At 40.6% G+C, this 19,037-nt stretch overlaps 1 protein-coding gene across 1 annotated transcript in view; it reads right to left on the reverse strand.

Moving 5' to 3' along the window:
• The window catches only part of LOC135346533 (importin-7-like), a 25,569-nt gene extending 6,565 nt beyond the window's left edge, over positions 1-19,004 (reverse strand). The window contains exons 1-16 of the mRNA XM_064544181.1: positions 18,857-19,004; positions 17,009-17,090; positions 14,895-15,048; positions 13,387-13,545; positions 13,133-13,289; positions 12,110-12,199; positions 11,777-11,942; positions 11,517-11,619; positions 10,646-10,791; positions 10,113-10,312; positions 9,496-9,585; positions 9,226-9,432; positions 7,621-7,740; positions 7,397-7,528; positions 1,504-1,570; positions 398-523 (exon numbers count right to left, since the gene is read on the reverse strand). Of these exons, the coding sequence (XP_064400251.1) occupies positions 398-523; positions 1,504-1,570; positions 7,397-7,528; positions 7,621-7,740; positions 9,226-9,432; positions 9,496-9,585; positions 10,113-10,312; positions 10,646-10,791; positions 11,517-11,619; positions 11,777-11,942; positions 12,110-12,199; positions 13,133-13,289; positions 13,387-13,545; positions 14,895-15,048; positions 17,009-17,090; positions 18,857-18,940 (2,083 nt within the window). The 5' untranslated portion in view covers positions 18,941-19,004. The remainder of the gene's footprint in view (positions 1-397; positions 524-1,503; positions 1,571-7,396; positions 7,529-7,620; positions 7,741-9,225; positions 9,433-9,495; positions 9,586-10,112; positions 10,313-10,645; positions 10,792-11,516; positions 11,620-11,776; positions 11,943-12,109; positions 12,200-13,132; positions 13,290-13,386; positions 13,546-14,894; positions 15,049-17,008; positions 17,091-18,856) is intronic.
• Between the last annotated feature and the right edge of the window lie 33 nt (positions 19,005-19,037).

Consider the following 19,037-nt stretch of genomic DNA (forward strand, 5'->3'; position numbering starts at 1 on the left):
GAAGGTCTCACTCTCATTGCAAAACAGGCCCAGCTCTTCAGAAGGAAGAAACGTCTTTGTCTGGTTTTCAACATGGTATGGCAAGTCTCTTTGCTATCAATTGCTGCCCTTTGTGATGGGCTACAAGCTAGTAGGTAGTACAACACTGCCGGCCCTTGTCAACAGGTGTGTTGTTCTTGCAAAATCTCTCTGCTTTTATTTTTTGGTTCCTAACCACGCCCAGATACAATCAACACTAGGCCTAGCGTTATTTTAGAGACAACTTGGCTGGAAACGAGGCTAGTACTTCTCGTGATAACTAGAGTCAGGTGCTTGGTTACCAGAAAGGGGACAACATTATGTAAGTGAGTTGCAGTCCACTTAAAATGAACAAGTTGTACGGTTATTCAATACTTACCTGAGAAATAGTCGAAACCATCTCTAGTGAACATGTCATACAGTATTGCTAGCATAGACCATGCCTGAGGAGATATGGACACCGAGGTGAACAAATCCAGTAGTGCTAGAACCTCATCATAGAAGTCTACAATGGGGCACAAACAGTAAAGATTAACTATAATATGTACTAGACAACAAAAGCATGCAAAGTTAAACTAAAATGTAGTTTGCTATAGAAATGGCCATGAAAAAAGAACCAAAACACATAGAAACAAGCAAGTAACGTTTATAGTATTTTCTTTACAACGCCATGTTACATACATGTATTCAAGTCTCAGCTTGTATCTGTGCCATTCAATGTCTTAATGGATTTTGATCAGTGCAGGCACATGCAAAAGACAATTAACAACTGAATATGTAGCAGGCCAGATTAAGAGTGAACAGTGATTGAAGAAAGTTAGTAAAAAGCTACATAACAGACGCAGTAAACTTATCGATCAGCGTAAGAAATGCATAGTTTACAGCACACAACTACACTTGAAAGATAAATTAATATCACCAAGATAGTAAATTGCATGCGGGTTTCGTAATTATTATCAGAATTGAACTGTAGAAGCAAGCACAAAACGAATAAATGACTAGTTCCACTAGCTTTATTTAACCACTCACCAATTAGCAATTCTCTGCATTGTGAATATTTTCAAATTACAGATTACCATAGAACATCCATAAATTGGGGTGCACTCGACCATGCGAGATGATCTCGTACACATGCAGATTCTAATTAACAGATACTAGAATTCAGCAACAAATGCCATCAGAACGCATTGCGTATAATTAAAACACGTTGGCTAGCTAAAGTGTGTTATAAGGATTTATTACTGATCACAAAGCTGAAAACCCTAGTTTTCAGACAATAAAAAGCTACCTACATGTAGCAGCTTCAAGCACTTTTGAGATGGCTGGATGACGATAATGAATCACGAGTATTAGAAAAGTGCACAATAACAATTTATTGCACACTTAACTGTGCAATAAGTCTCATTTAAAGTACAGTCACATGACTGGATTTTATGGATGTCATTGGCTTGTTTTGAAAATTAACAGCAGAACAGTTATATTTACCTAATACTCCATTCTGGAAGATGGTTGCAATGAGTTGAATTGTTGTGGCTTCAAGTTGCTTCATTATCTAGAGAAAAGTGCAAATGGATCACACACATTCAACAAATAAACTATGATTTTTAGTGGGCAACAGGAGATATTAATAGGTTAGAATTCTTGCCCGAGGGGAGTAGCCTTGAGAGGGCTCGAGTTGTATTACCTGTATAACACGGTGGTATGACCTAATAACCCACTTGTTGTAGTACATTGTTTCACTAGGAAACGTCCATGGTTACAATGTAGTTTAACAATTAGTTAAAGAGAGGAGTAAGTCATATTGATAGAGGGCATAGCCTCTGGTCATGTGCACACCTACCATGTACCATACATACCATAGACACTATTGTACACGTGCGAATTTACAGCTGTTGCTAAGCCAGAGCCTAAATGGACTGTTCAATTTTTGTGCCTTCCATTCATTGGTTAGGATCTATAACCACCTCTTTCCATCCTAAAATGTCGATTACCGGTGAGGGCCCCCAACACTTACTTGCTTAATGATAATCGCAGAGACGCCTCTCTCAGTACTTTCCTAATACCGTATTACTACAATAATTATTTTGCAGATGAAAAATCTTTGCGAATGAGCCAAATCAGCAGAAAATTTGACCCTTTGCAATCCAGTAGGTTTTGCGGATTTTATTGTTGCGAATTAATCGACCATCGTAAAGTTCGCAAATGTTTCATCCTAGTAATACGGTATCTATAATAATTTCAAGTCACGTGACCTCTAACTGTGACAGAGATGAGGGGCATGTGCCAAAATATGATAGCAATCTCCTGGTGCCGGATAAGATGCATTAGCTACTGCAATAAAATTAGTTAAGATCAGAGCGTCTGATTGTTTCTGATTGTTTCATGAGTTTTCTGTGTTAAATCTACTAGCGCTGAGGCTGACATTTTTTCACAAACTAAGCTTAAAAGTGATAATTTCTGTATCGGTTTGTCATTCTAAATTGGTATGCTTGGTAGCTAGCTACTGGAATTATGTTTTTACTGGCACCTTCGCTGTCAAGATTTTTACATGTCGGTGTATCCTGATATTTTTTCGTACTTTTAAGCTATATTTCTCAGCTTTTCTTGGTTTCTATCACATTTCTAACAAAGCTTACTATGTTTTTGAGCCTTTTCTGGTGTTCCAAGGTTTATATCTTTTTACAATGGGAAAAACTTTTTTTGTATAATTATGACAAGTATGACAGATTATGAGGACCCAACTCAACTCAATAGATCGACGTTAAAATATTCATACATGAAAACACTAGTACAGACATGCATGAATAGTGAGGTCATTTTTTTATTTTATGTGGCAGTCAAAACACTGTTAGCTGTTGAACTGATACAGTAGTGTACCTTTGTACATATAAATATACATGAAATGCAGCAGAGAAAATTAAGTACTTTATTAACACGTTTTATTAGTTGATAGATCAATTAAACAGATCTTCTTCGCAAGAAAGAGGTGATAATTCATCAGATGTATCTGTAGAATCGTTTGGTACCCAGTTCACAGAAGAAGTGCTAGGTGGTGAGGATTGAGGGTCAAATAACCCATTCCGAGGTGGTAGTGGGGGAGGGATGCTATCTTCAGAAGGATCATCCTCATCAGTGGGTGAGTCTCCAAGCTGGGGTCCAGGAACTGATCCTGGAGAGGGCCGAGAGCTTGGCTCAGAGGAGACAGAGTACGATTGATTCATTTGGGTTTGAAACTTTTGTGATACACTGGGCAAGGGGAGAGGAGGTAGAGGTCGTCTGGAACGAATACTGTTTTTACGATCGTTCTGATAAACTTCTTTTGGATTATCTCCAGTAACGGCATTTTGGATATCTGAAACTTCAGCAGCCAAGTGGGCACAGTCTCTCTGCAGACTAGCACACACTTTCTCTAAACGATTGCAGAAGCTACGAAGTTCTTTGTTTTCTACTTGGACAGAGAGAGTGAAGGTTGACAGGAGGCTTATGTGTGTAGACATTGCAGTTGTCATGTGACGTGACTGCTCCGTAACACGGAACTCTTCACCGCAGCCGGCATAACGAAACTCGCAAGTGGCAGTTCGAAATGGACATTCGAGCTCGAGGTGACTTTTAACACTAGCACGCTCAATTCCCGGCATTTTGCATCCATTTGGACAGCTCACATGATATTTGTGGCAGATACTGTAGTGTACAGTTGTGAGCTGATCAAAAGATTCCTTCAACCCACAATATTTGCACGAAGTGTCTCTTCTTTTGCAACTGCTTTGTAGGTGAGCCTTCATGGAACCTCTTGAAACAATAGATCCGCATCCACTCACACACTGCACGGGGATCACACGGCAGGTGGTGTCAGGACACTCAGCCTCTCCCCACATGAGATGGTCATCCAGCACATCCAGCCTTCCAGTCCACCTGCAACCACTTTTGCGCATGGGGCAGTATACCTTCAAACCATCGACACTCGCCTTCAAAGTGGAGTCAGTTGTATCTGAGATCACGATAAAATCTTTCTCAGAACAATCAGGGCATGGTCTATCCATTTGCTTGATTCTCCCTATACACTCTTGGCAGTAGTGCGCCTGGCAGCAATTTACATGGCAGGGGAACTTGAACAGCTCATTACAGAGTGAGCACAGGTAGTTGGGCGGCACAGAGCTCACAAACGCCACCTTGAAATGTGCTACATTCTTCTTCTCTTTTCTACTCCCCTCCACTAAGTTGCTAATCATGATGGGCACTAACTTTGTGATATTGCTTTGTGATATTGAGAGCTCTATATACTTTGTAAGAGAGCTATATCCTATGAACTATTTGCTTCAGTTAGACTACTTGCTAATATTTCCAGCTAATGAAACAAGAGAGAAGCCACCACAGTATTAGCATGCCCAACAACAACAAAATGCTGGCACGAACACATCACTGTAAGCTCCAATTACTACAACACACGTTCTATGTGAAACTAGAGACAACTAGTGCTTTGCACAGAGCAGAGCTATATGGCTTTGTGTGTAAACCAATGCCAACTCATCAAATACCTAGAAGTGGATAATGTGACTATGCAATGTGATACACTTAGAGGGGTGTACACCACATCACCAAGTGTTATACAAATGTATATTTTGAACTTTGATGTGCACTGGTCAGTGAATGGCTGAATGCCCCCTGATATAACTTACAGTATTATAACTAAAAACCATGCAGACATTATCAATGCTAACATATAGCACCAGCAACGTAGCAGGTACCAATATTAGGTAATTCATGAAGATCATGCGATCCAATAGCCTTTAATGCCGAGCGTCTTAGCGCGAAGCAACTAATACTGCATCTCAGAAAAATTTTTTTTGGATGTATGTATGCATATACAGTAGGCTCTCGTTCATCCGGTCACCCTTGAGACAGTGCAGCTTGGCTGGAATAGTGAGGTGGCTGTATTTCAGAAAATAATCGGGCTAAAAATCGACCTTACCTCAAATCTAATCTTGCGGTTCGATCTGCCTCGAGGATAATGAAGGATAATGAATCATTCTGCTCTCTATTTAACCACAAAATCACACCCAAAACGTCATATCCGGCCGTAATAAAAGTAAATTACATTGAAAACCTTAGTTTGGGGCAGCCAGTACTGGCCAGTATACGGAATATCGAGTGGCCGCACTTCAGGGTGAGTTTTGTGCAGTAAACATCTAGCTAGAAATTCGTGCCAAACCAAATGGCCGTACTTCAGAGAGCCGGAATAGCAAGGGTCTACTGTATATATGTATAAAATTATACTGTATATGCTTGATCAGAGGCCGCGGCTACTAGATGTTTAATTTTGCTGACAGAGGAGGTTACAATTCGAGAGAGGCCATTGTTCAAGAGCGGTGTTTATTAGCCCCAGCTAATTCAACTTTAGTTTGTCATCAAAAGTTCTTTTCACCTGCATAAACTCGAACTCTGCCATGAGAAAGTCTTTGTGAAGCACTTAACAAGCTTCTACCTAGCTACATGTAGCTAGCTGCTAGTATTAATATGGCTGCCACGTGCAGAAAGTTCACTGAGACTGCTATTTGAGAGCGGCTACTAAATGTTTGCAAAGGAGGCTACTATTTGAGAGTGGCCTCTGATCAAACATTATTATACAGTATGTATGTATGTATGTTGTATACATGTACTGTATTTACTTGAACAAACGCCCGGGCGTTTATTTCAGATCGAAGTCTTTGGAGGGGGCGTTTAATCCAGGAGGGCGTTTATTGTTATGTCTCCTCCAAAACTCTTGCACAGCAGCAGTTACTGTGCTCTTCTTGGGCTGCTGTCTCAGCTTAAATCTATTTCTCAGCTTAAATTTAAGCCATATAGAAGTGCCCTCTGTGTCGGTATCTCTCTCTCTGCCATCGATGCATCGTAAAAAAGTTTTTTATTCTATGCTGCCACGCTTGCAACTGGTTCCACGTGCTATTTCAGCTCCACCCACAGTGCCACGCCCCATACATGGGCGATTATTTAAGATGGGCGTTTATTGACAAAGACAGAGCTTTTACCCTGGGCGTTTAAACGAGATGGGCGTTTAATCAAGTAAATACGGTATGTATTTATGTATTTACTTGATTAAACACCCGGGCGTTTATTTCCTAGCAACATCTGTAGAGGGGGCGTTTAAACAAGATGGTCGCTTATTCGAAACGGGCGTTTATTGTTATGTCTACTTCAAACTCTTGCACAGCAGCAGTTATTATGCTATTCTTGGCTGCTGCCACAGCTCTCGGCTTAAATCTTTAGTCGTAGGAGTGGTGTTTCTCCTTCTGTGTTGGTATCTTTCTCTTTGGCCATCATAAATAGTATCTATTATTCTATGCTGCCATGTTTGCAACTCAGTGCTTGTAACTGGTTCCACACGTTACTTCAGCTCCGCGTCCCATACATGGGCGATTATTTAAGATGGACGTTTACAGAGCTTTACATGGGCGAGATGGGCGTTTAATACGGTATGTATGTACTGTATGTCACGCTCAGAATCGAATGTCACGATTTAGGAATGCGGAATTGGGTGTGGCTACGCAGGAATGCACTCATGGCTGCCATAGATCCTGTATCATGTACGCTGTAGCTATACAAGAGTCTCACCATGAACGAAGCTAACAAAGACACTACTACTCTTGGAAAGAGTTCTAGAGAGACTGATTCTAACCAATAATGTAATTGCTAGATCTATACGCATCCAAATCTCATTCTCTATACTCTCTAGCAAGTCTACTCTCCTTCTTTCTCCTAAAATTGTACTTAATACAACTCTGCGCGAGGCTGTTCATGTGTGTGCGTATACCTAGTATTTACATGTGCATGCGGCTACTCCTTATTCATGAAGGTGGTCACTTCTGCTGCAACTATTGCCACAGTGCTTGATCTATTTACGAGATATTGCATGAAAATGTGATTCTTAGAACACTACAGCCCAAAGAAGACAAGCAGTTAAGAAGTATATCCAACCTTCAGTGAGCAAGGTACATGCTATTTGCAACAAATCGCCACTTGAACAGTAGGATTTGTTGCAAATAGCCACTCTTACCTAGCTCACCGAAGATTAGATTTAATTTCTCCACTGCGTCCATCTTCGGGTTGTACGTGTAGCTCCTGCTCTAAACATAAATTAATGTTGTTGATAATCTCTTTTGCACAGTACATGTATATTTATGCAGTACGTATAAACATGAATGCGGTTGCAACAAAATTGACTGGATAGTAATTAAGTACATGTAGGAATGGCAGCAGGTACCTCTGTCCTGCAGAAACTTGACACACCATGCAAGTACATGTAACTATGCTGAGAAACCACTTGAAATGTACCTTGTACTTAAGACTAATAGGTACACTCTAGTGAATCTCCTACATGTACCTGTAGCTCGTTGAACGAAGCCTTGACTAAGGTCTGCACAGCACTGAGCAGACCAAGTGCGGTGAGTGCTTTGTAGCTGTCTTCGTCGGTGCTCTGGCCATGAGGGTCCACTATCTCAGTAAATGTTCCCACCTGTGGAGGAGTGTATTTGCAATTAACTTAAAGGAAACCCTTGTGCACACTAGTTAGGGGTGTACGTACAGTACAAGCAAGTACTTGCTCACCAGACTGGCGCAGAGGCTGACTGCAACATCTCCTATTTGGTCAGAATAGGTCTCAATAAGCTCTTCCATGACACCTGTTAACTCGTCATTCTCAGTCTCACGAATCACAACCAGCAGCTCCTAAAAAGCAGCACACAATAAGGTGAGTAATTAATATCTTAGTTGGATTTATAATCATGGAACAACTAGAAAGATTGCAACACCGAGACCAAAGCTTCTGATACTTTGGGTATCATGATACAATACAGCTACCTATAAAACGAGTGCTGAAAGTTGCGCTGTGCTAATGCCTCTCGCCATGTTATGCTTTCAGTCAAAAGTACTAGAGTGTTATAATAGGGGGAATTTTTGCATTAAAATTTGCATTTGAATTTCATACAAAGAAAGTGATTATAATCTGAAGGAAAAAAGACTTGTGTACATCATCTATTGTACATGTATATCATATCATTGTAGTGTTTTGTGGCTTACCAGGACCTCAAGAAAGATGAAGATTGATTCTGCCAGGATCTAGATTGTCTCATACATGGGGATGAGTGCGCATGCGCATTAGATCCACAGGAATAAGGGGTGTGTCTACAAGAGGTCAAGTTCACAAAATTAATGGCTACTAAACTAGCTGCTTTAGCAGTTCTTTTCTGACTCTTGTAGCTAATAAAAAGCTAGCACTTTAGTGCAAGGCTAACTCATAAGTTGAATAGAAACTTTGTGCGAACAAATGATGCTACGAAAGATTCTAAAGAGACTGCAACAGCCTTCAGTGTGAGTCAAACTAGCCATAACTTGAGAAAGAAGCTTTAATTTGCTAATCCACGAATCAAAATCCAAGAGAACGGGGCTAGAAGCCTATATAAGCTGTTAGTTTTCGTCGCATTGCAACCGTTGAGCAGTTACAGCTGGAAAAGACACACAGACACACAGACAGACAGACAGACATACAGTCAGCTTTACCGTATCCCGCGTGCGGCTACGCCTCGAGGCATAAATTATAATGCCCCTAGTCCCAAGCTCATCTAGATGGTTGAAATACTTGGATACCCGAATGGACGACCACCAAAGTACTTTGCACGCAGCATACAAAATCAGCTATAAATCACAGTGCTTTCGCTCTCTAGAACTATTACTACTTTTAAACATACCGTATTTGCCTTCTCTGATACAGATTCTTAAAATACTTTCATTTATACCCAGCTCTTTTGCTTTTTATTGATGCATTAATTGTATAAAGCCCTGGCATGCCTTAAAACAGACTTAGTTTATAATTATAGTGGGAGAAATTTCGAGACAAACACCTGGGTGAGCGTAATTTCGAGACAAAACTACTGTTTTTGAAAATTAAGCCCATCCTGCTTATAGCTGCTGCGTAGCATGCAAATAGGGTGGGCGTAATCTCGATAGAATACGGTACATGTTTTTCCAAATCATGAGTGGATAGAACAAGGTAGAAAGCTATATCATATTACATATCGGTGTACGATAATTGAAGCTGAGCTGTTGTGACATCACAACCTTTTAGCGTTGAAACAAACCCTATATAATTATTTACTGTTGTACAAGCAGTTATCATCGTGTAAGTAAGCAACAGAATCAAACTTAATAGATTACCTGTATAATTGGCTTCACATGTGGCTGCACAAACTCTTGAGCCATTTCCTGGTGTTTGATAAGGAACTGCAGAGCCACTGCAGCCTCTACCTTCACTGGGAGCTCTTTGTCCTGTGTCAAACAGTTGAACACTTGCTGGAGGCCGTATTGAAGGTTCTCAGGTCGAGAGAACTGGATCTCGCTGAAGTAGTGAAGCATCCAACAAGCCTGTAGAATGTGTGATACAAACAATCGATATTCAATTGCAATGCGAACACAAAATGGACTCACCCTGGCTCTCATGTACCCAAATTGGCTCTGGAACTCAGGGTACACATGTGTGACCAACATAGACTCCAACTGAACTCTGTACGTTTTCTTCTGTATAAAAGTAAAATAATAACTGTCAAATTTGACAATGTGGCAGGAGAAAAATTACTGGTTGTTTGAAAACATGTATTGTACCACCCCCGAAAAAATACACGCACTCTAAACTTTCGACTTGAGAGGGGACTAGTTGTAAATGGCAAGGTTTGACCCGATAATATACACGGTACATGATAATACTAATTGTCTCAGTAGTCTTGTTCTTTTTGCAGTCTGCATCGTGGATTGAATTGCTTGCTAGGGGGAGGTCCTTTTATAGTGCTGCGGTCATGTAGTATAAGTCAGATATGCACCTCATATATCCATACATCCTCCGCTACCATGGTTACATACCCCTCAGATTAACCACGGTAGCGGAGGATATATGGGTGCATATCCTCCGAGTAGGTGTGGTATATCCTATACTTGTATTCAAATTGCAACCGTTGAGCAGCAGCTAATAAAGCTGGAATACAAACACACACTATCAGTATATCCACATTCTACATCTACCCTGTCCCATGAATAATGCTTCATCTTACTTTCATGAGCACCTCTGCCACTTGTCCAATAATGTTGAGAGCACCATCCTTTTTCCTAGGATCTTTCTGATCAGGCGGAAGCTCAAGCACTTGCACACACATAGCCATAACAGGGTCTAGCACTGCCTTCCTTTTGGAGCAAGCACTAACTAAGAAGTTTTGAGCGGCCACAATTGGAGAGAGGAGATCTTCAAATATGTCTGCATACGAGCGAAAACGAGCCAGTAAGACGTACATTGTAAATGAAGCCTATATATATATATATACAATAATAATGCAATTGTCCACGCGCTCTGAAAAAAGAGAGTAAGACATCTCATTACATAAGACAATAGCTACAGCTCCCACAAAATACTTCAGGATGATAAATTAGAGAGTTAGATACCAACAATGAACCCTAAATATGCATTTTAGTACACGTATAGTACATGTACATATTTAAGTACATCCAACACTGCATTCAGAAGCTGATATACAATTTATACATGTACATGTATCACGTGGGATTATAGTGACCAACCAACTACACTCACCAAACTTCATGCGTATGTACTCATAGGGGTCCTCCTGCCAGAGTTGGTCATCATCATCACTATAACACATCATGGGAAACACGACATCATGGTAGATGGCCAGAAAGTGAGATCGTATCAGCTTCCATGAGGCAGCATGGTCAACACTGTGTGTGAGGGCACACTATAATAATAATAATACAGGATGGTTTGAATTAAGCAGGCAAGCACATCAAGTGACAATTAAAGAAGGGTTTTGTTCTCGGAGGATAAAATGAGTCCACTGTGGGTGTGCGTAATCATGCTTATATTGTGTGTGACTCTGCTCAGGAGTTGGTGATTCCTCTTCTAATACAATGTACATAAGTTCAGCACATGGGCACTGTTTCATTTTATGACCTATATATATAGGTCAAGGCTTAGAAAATAGCACAATTGATACTTAAGCAAACGTTTAAACTCGTGAACTTGTACACACCACAATCCTGGCCCGATCGCAAAGTATTAAGGCTGATTTGCAAAAGCTTTTCACTAAACATATTCGATATCCAGTTATCTGAGTAGACTGGAGAAAACATCTTTCTACCTGCGGGAAAGGGACTGGCGAGGTGACTATGAACAACTGACTTCATTGCGCTCAGAATTTAATGAAATGGTTTATGTGGTCTCCACGTGTATCCCCAAAGCAGTTACACATAACAAGACAGTGAAACCACTAAAATTAATACTTTCAAACGTTCCGTCAGGACAGTGTTGATAGTCACCTGGCCAACCTCCTTCGTCTCCAGCCTATTAATGTACCTGATCTGGCTTACAAAGGGGTCCAGATAATCTACTGTACAGCTAATCAGGTACATGACCCCACTACAGGTACTGGAAAGCTGACACTCACGCTTTCCATAGATAGTTGAACACTCCTTGAATTACCCTAGGGGACACATACCGCCCATGGCGCTTCACCTCCAGTTGCCTCAGAATTACGTTAATGACCCCAGCTGCAATGGAAGATAGAATTTATATGGTTTTACATATAGCCAGGAGGCTCCGAACGATAAGTATAATTATACAGGTAATTGTTGATGATCTGAAAAAAAACATTAACAGATCGAGCCACGTGTAGATATTAGAGATAGCTGTTACAGTTAAACTAACCATTGAATGTTTTGGCATAATAGCTGGCAAAAGCTGCAAAGCATTTTTCGACCCCATTAGGGATTCCATATCTCTCAAAGAGACGACAGAATATGTGCAGAGCCCATTTCTTACACTTCCACCACTGGAGCTCTTGTCGCTCGTCCTCATCAACTTCATCTGCTTCCTGTTGGTGAGTGGGGAAAGGAAATGAGGTACATACAATGTATATGCTATCAAATTTTTTTATTTGTGTTACGTACGTTGTTGGGAATTCAAGACTGTAACTGTTACAGCACAATGCGCAATACAGTACAAAGAATTACACAAAATTGATTAGGACCCAAGACTTACAGATGGCACAGGACGCTGCACGATGGTCTGCAAAACAATAATCCAACCAGGCAGAGTGGATTCATTGAGGATCTCCAGTGGAAGAGAATACTGTGAAGGACATTCATTACAAATGTAAACGTATCGATATGTGTAGCACTCCTGGTGTTTCTTATTACTACATGTACATGTGACTTATACTGTTTTAACAGAGCACTAAAGTGCTAACCCTCGGCTGTTGATAAAAATCAGAGTAGTGTTCAGTTGTATCCGTTATAGAGGCAACACACTACAATTCTACTATTATAGAGACTGGTAAAGGATTATAAAAATTGTAGATCTACCTTGAATAAAGGTCACATGTAGAAGCAAGTTCAAGTTTCTTAGCTTTTGCTCGCTTTTATACGCCACCGAAGCTTTAACACCGAAATCTGCCACATTAAAAACTAATAATTTGTTCTGTGGAGGCTATCCCTAAATGTAGCTATCAAAACAGGTGGGAGGTTCAAGGTTCGATGATTAACTACGGTACATGTCTTGAGTGACTATAGTAAGGAAATAAGTTCAGTGACAAGTAGATTCGTGTTGTACACAAGGAATATGTGTGCTAATTAAGAATCACATAATTACTGTAACATTACATGTACATTGGGGCTTGCAGATTAAAGGGATTGCAGAAGTGTTACAGTAAGTAGTGCACTGCGTTGAATGTGAGCTAGCCTCACCCCTTCACTCAGGCAACAGTGTGCATGTGGAGTTGTCCCAGTATAATTTAATTACGTATTCACTCTTCAACGCCCACTCTATACTGGGCGTGGCAGCTTAGCTGCTCAGCCTATCAGCATGCTAATCCATGACATCATGTGGGTGTGGTTTTATGATGAGTGGGTTGAAAATGACATTTTACACATCTACAATCTGATAGGCGGCGCCAAGATCCTGGTGCAGGGGGTAACTCCACTTAAGCTACATGTATCAGTGATGGCCGGGCCTATCAATCAGGACCACCAACAGCGACACACTCCGACACTTTACAACACTCGCCTGCATAGTTGCGTAGAAGATTTTGAGAATGCTGTGTTGCAGCATGACAGAGGGGATGGACTGGTCAGCTAGGATGGCCATCATGCGCTCATAGAGAAGAGGGAGCAGTGTCTTCATGGCCGCAACATACTCAGTACGCTCCTCAGCCTTCTTGAACCTACAGGGGCATTATGTGAAGCTCTCATACATAAAGACTTAATCAGAAAATACTATACTGGCATGTTGTGTTTCCACTATGATCCAATTAACCTTACTTGTACTTCTTGGATAGCTGGTAGAGAGATTGTAAGCTGCCCATCCAAGTGGCCTGGTTATCTGATGAGAGGTAATCATGTACTGCTGTCACAATGCCAGTCCATTTGGTGGGAAAATCATAACGGAGGATCTGCTCCAGACACACACACAGCTGGCGACTAAAAACAAGATTTTTAAAAATAATTGTGGCTTTCATCATGGAATAGTTGTTATGTAATAATTATTATAGACCTGCAAATAATCGTCCAACAATAAACACAGTTAAACACATAGATTGAGGGCAAGTGCCACTATACTTAGAAAATCAAAAATCTTTGGTACGTGCGGGTAGGTTACTAAGTCAGTCAGAAACCTGTGGGTAGGTTAAACATGAGTAAAGCATTTTTAAGCCACATATGTAAACCCTCCCAAAAGATAAGTGGCTTCTGCACATCACCAAGGGCGTATAAAGATAGTTAATTAACCCCCCCACCTGCAAACTTATAGACACTAAAAACTACGCTTGAAGTAGTCTGCAAGAGAAGTTGGGAGAAATCCAATTAGTGACCTTAATTAGCTAAGGTCAGGTAGTTACAGCTTCCTCTGATGCTCAATAATTATGTTCTATTCAGTGGACACCAACAATTTTGTGTGCATTTTGTGTGTATATAAAGCTAAGTAAGAGTAGAATAGCAACTGGTTGGAGAGAGGTAAGTGGTGGTCGGTTTGAAGATAGCGGTAGTCGGATCTAACCACCCCCGACCACTGTGGGCAGAACCCTGTGCAACCATAAAACTCTAGAACGAACTCTTAATTTAAATCTAGAATAATTCCAAGAATAAGTGGCTAGAAGCTAGCCTATAGAAGCAAGCACTAGAAGAGAACAGGAACATTGAATGATCTGTCACAGTCCTTGTGTCGAGCTGCCATCTTCAAACCGAAATAGACTAGAAATATTGTTCATGTTTGTATGAACAATTAGCTCTATGATCACTACAGATATTGACAACTATATTCTAGCTGTGCATGATTGACAAACATGATACTAATTATTATTGACAACAGCTTTTTTCCAACCTTCAGCCGTTTTGGTAGCTATTTTGAGAACCTATAATTTGTGTTCTGATTGTCCCATTTTAGGGGTTGATATATGAAGAAACGAAGCGCCGAACAGGGTTTTATACAGAGGGGGGGGGGCGCCCTGGGATTTCCCACCCTAGCCAAAATTCCCCCCCCCTAAAAATCTGAAAATTAATGATCTCATAATAAAAATGTATAACTTTTCTCCTTAAAAATGTCTACAATCTCATTAATAGAACTAGACTAGTGAAATGTACTCAAATTGCACCTCAGATAACCATTCCTCAAAAATTTTCCAGGGGAGGACCCCCCTCAATTAAACGTTTCCCCCTCCCAGCTAAAAATCCTGTATGAAACCCTGCCGAAACAAATTAACAGACACACTGACAGATTGCTATAACCTGCGGCCGTCTTTCGTTAATACAACCAGCATGGTTGTTTAACTCACCAGATTAGAGGAGGAGATTGTATGATACTGGCAATGATATTGTCACGAATGAGAGTTTTTGATTGCTCTGGTATGGGGCACGGCAGCTCATTGTCATCTCCTGGCTCACGATCCCTCCAGTACTTACCCATACAGTTTTTCAGGTATATCGCACCTAAGGCAAGAAAAAAACAATTGAACACAAATGTTAACTTAGCACAAGAGTGATGCCAAATAGACACCATACACACTGTATTAAACCTCAGACAATAATTGGGGCGAGCGAAGCGAGTTTCTACCTAGTGATTACGTTGCAATTTTGTCTTGTGTGTCATGGACCGGCAAGATATTTGCTTCTGGGAGTTGTGATCTTTTACCAACTTTTACCTGATTTATGCGCATGAGCACAATAAGCTAGCTATAAATTCTACATTAAGTGCATACAGCTCAGACAGGACACAGAGACTCCTGAGGCCACAGACACGACTGCAGCCGGTCAGTGCAGATCAGATGAGGACTCATGAGGTCACACAGGCACACCTGCAGAAGCTGACTTGCTAGAAGGTTGCTTTTCATCAACTGCTTGTACTTGGGTCCAGCAGGAGCTCTTGTGATAACTACTTTGCTCCTCCTGTTAGGCTGTGCACCCAGTTTTTTTTGACATATGTACTGCTGTGCATCATTTTCGGCCATATTGTTAATAGACTCATGAGCTGTCACTTTTGTACGGCATAAAATAGACTGGTCAAACTGACTTGTGTACCGCATGCGGTTTAGCCACTGAGTTGCTGCCACTATTATAGTGGTAAATGTTGCACATGATTCTACACAGACTTTGATCTGTCTAGCACTACTTTTTGCCATGTAGAACTTACAGCTCACGAGTCTACATTGTAAGGGCAGAACTCAAGAAGCTAGCAATCCTCAATGTTGATCGTAACAATCTTATATCATACTTCTCAGACTCTTACTCAAAATGATAATTAAGTTTAACCCAAACACACAATTCGTTCCCGGTTGCCCCAAACATGCTCCTAGTAATCAATTATAGGTGTAGCCTATGGTGTATAGTTAAAAACGGCAACTAACTATTGGGGAAATAACACCGAAGGGTGTTGAAATTCAGAGCAAGTCAATGAAAAAGCTTTCAATAAGAGTATTCACAAAAACACGTACGTGGTAGCTATATAGTGCATGCATAATTGAAGTGAATTGAATTCACGTTTAGCTATATCAGCAATGTCATAAATGTGCTTACATTCTTGAAATTTTAGCACATACGCATGTAGCATCTTATTTATGATGAAAATGATGATAATATCCTAGCCAGCGCACATCAGTGTTTGCAAGAAAAGAGGAGCTGAAACTATAAGTACTTGGAATAAATAGTACGTAGCTATAGATAAATTATATGGTCAAACATTTCATTTGTAACACTTAGAAAAGTGTGTCAGTGCAAAAACCTACAAGTTGATAGAGTACCGTAGACACTATTAGCGCATCGATTAAAAGCGTATTTATTTTAAGCGCATACTTAACTGCTGGTTTTCTGCTGGAATATAAGCGCTTTTCTAATCATGCGACAGATAATTATTATAAGAATTGATTTGAGCTATCTGTCATACAGTAGAGCTGGTATATCAACCTGGAAGAACTCTTTGGGTAAGCTAGCTAGCTGTTATCTTGTCTGATTATGCCGAGAGAATGTGACCTACATGTAGATGAGGTGGACTTGGACCATTTGTCCCAGTTATAGCTAGGTCAACATGAATGTTTTAAAAACTCGAACTGTTACTGCTACAGCTAGGATTGCTACAGCTAGGATTGCTTACAGCTCAGTCGCTCACTTGAATTTCCATGCGGTTAGGGAGTTATCACTCATCACAGTGACATCTAGTTACTGGGTGGGACTAATTAATGACTGCATTAATTATAAGCGCATCCTCAAATAAACAACACATAGAGCTCTGCCATTGATTCTATTAGAACATACGCTAAAAATTCAATACTGCGGTATGTACAAATAGCCAACTACACGTGTACCTACCAATTAAGGCTATCGCTGTGATCAGGCATAAAGGCTATCATTGAAAATCACTCCCTTGTGCTAACCGTTACAAAGGGACATCACAAACCTGCCTGCCGTGTAGGCATAGGAACGTTGTTGTCCAGCACTATTTGTAGCAAGCATGGTGTAAAGTTAGGTAGACGATGAGCCTGCAAATGGAAAAAAGTTAGTAAAAAAAAATGTGCCTGTATTTTGTATATTAATTATATTAACGTTAATTTATTAACTATATGTACACTGGATGTCATCCAGTCCAGTAATAGCACGCCATCATTGCACTGCAATTACTTGTCAAGTAATTGCACACTGTCAATTGCCTGATAATTAAAACTGCAGAGAACTCGAACGTAACGTAGTAGATGTTCCACAAAAATAATTGCCGAGCCTCTAAATATAATATTATGGTTTTTCTGGATTTATCTCTTCTAATACGGTTATAACTGCAAAAATACGAATATAGATGTGACAGCTTACAATACATTTTTTTTATAGTTAACTGGCCTTATTATGGCTTATAGTTGACAGTGAAGTGTCTAGTAGCATGTCGTGTGTCTACAGCTGTAGTAACTCTATGCCCTATGCTGGTGGTGAGTCTGATACTGAAACACATGCTATAAATTTATCTTGTAAACTTGCTTGTCACGCCCCGAAGGGGTGGGGCAAGTGAGACTTATAAAGCCACTACACAGCATTTCCTCTCATTTCCATGTTTTTGTACTTCTCCTACATAGTTTATTTTCTACTTGGAGGCTCCGCAATTGCAGGAATAGCCTCGATTGCAGGTTGCGTTAAAATACCGTATAGCTGGTTATTTTCGAGGCACAACATTTTTGAGGTTCAACTTTGAACCTCGAAAATTGGTCAGTTGAAAGACCTCTCTACTGTAAGGGTGTGGTATTTAAACCTCTCTATCCTCGAAAATATGCGAAATGTTTAGTTTGAGCAATCTGTAAAATGCCGTGCCTCGAAAATACTATTTCTTGTTATTACACCTTGAAAGCGTAATTATCAAAAAGTGGTGCCGAACCGGAGTATTGATGTGGTAATTACAGCGACAAAAAAATTAATTCCACTTCTGAGTGGCGTATCTTTTAGAACACCGGGTTCAGCCCAGCTGGCGCCTAAATTATGGTGGCGCTTATGTTCTACAGCTAGTATATAGAGGCATTAGAGAAAATGGGCGTGGATCTAGCTCATTTTCACTTGCTAGCTAGCTAGCTGCACTAGTGTAGCTATGGGTCAGACAACTGTTCAGTAGATGCAGGATGATGATTTTGATGTCTCAAACATACATTTTATATAAGCACCAGAAATAATTACAGCGTAACGGTAGGCGCTTAAATTATGGTAGCACTGTAATCACATGAATTACGGTACCTATTTATAATACACCTATCAATGTGTCGCCCCCCGGGAGGGATCAGGCTTATATGGGGGATTTTACCATACCCCAGGTCAAATTCCCTCTGGTGGGGGAGGATTCTGTGTTCAAATCCCCCAGTCAACAGGGGGTTTTGAGCCCCAAGCAGTTGCACACATCAAAACAGGTTATAAAAGCAGTCTTTACTACGCAAAGCCAGGTCAAATCCCCCAGTATGGGGCCAACATTTTAGGTCAAATTAGATCAAATTCCCCCGTATGTCCCGGGGGGCCGGGGGGGGGTAGTGGGGCAACACATTGATAGGTGCATAAAGCGCCAGCAAAAAATTAATTTACTGGGCACTCAATTGTAGCATAAAAAATTGATTGTTTGGACTTGGCGCTCACACTGTAATTAGAAGAAAGAGGTACATGGTCACGGAAAAAAATGTTTGATGGTACCTTTATAAATCCGGTAAACAGTAGAGGAATATAAGTATCATGAATTTACCAAGATAACTAATACTCAGGGTGCTCTAGCCTGTGGGTAACTAACCTCTTCAAGAAGTGTCTCAGCATGCTCTCTTTGCTCTGGAAACAATGTACCTGAAAGAGCTTGTACTATGGCTTGGCTATCCATGGTCAATCGTACACATGGCAAGAGATCGTCAATATAGATTCTACTGTACTGCACATGCTCAGTAGACAAGAAATCAAAGGGGGAGTGGCTTAGAAGG

This window comes from Halichondria panicea, chromosome 13, assembly GCF_963675165.1.
Source record: "Halichondria panicea chromosome 13, odHalPani1.1, whole genome shotgun sequence".
NCBI classification, from domain to species: Eukaryota; Metazoa; Porifera; class Demospongiae; order Suberitida; family Halichondriidae; genus Halichondria; species Halichondria panicea.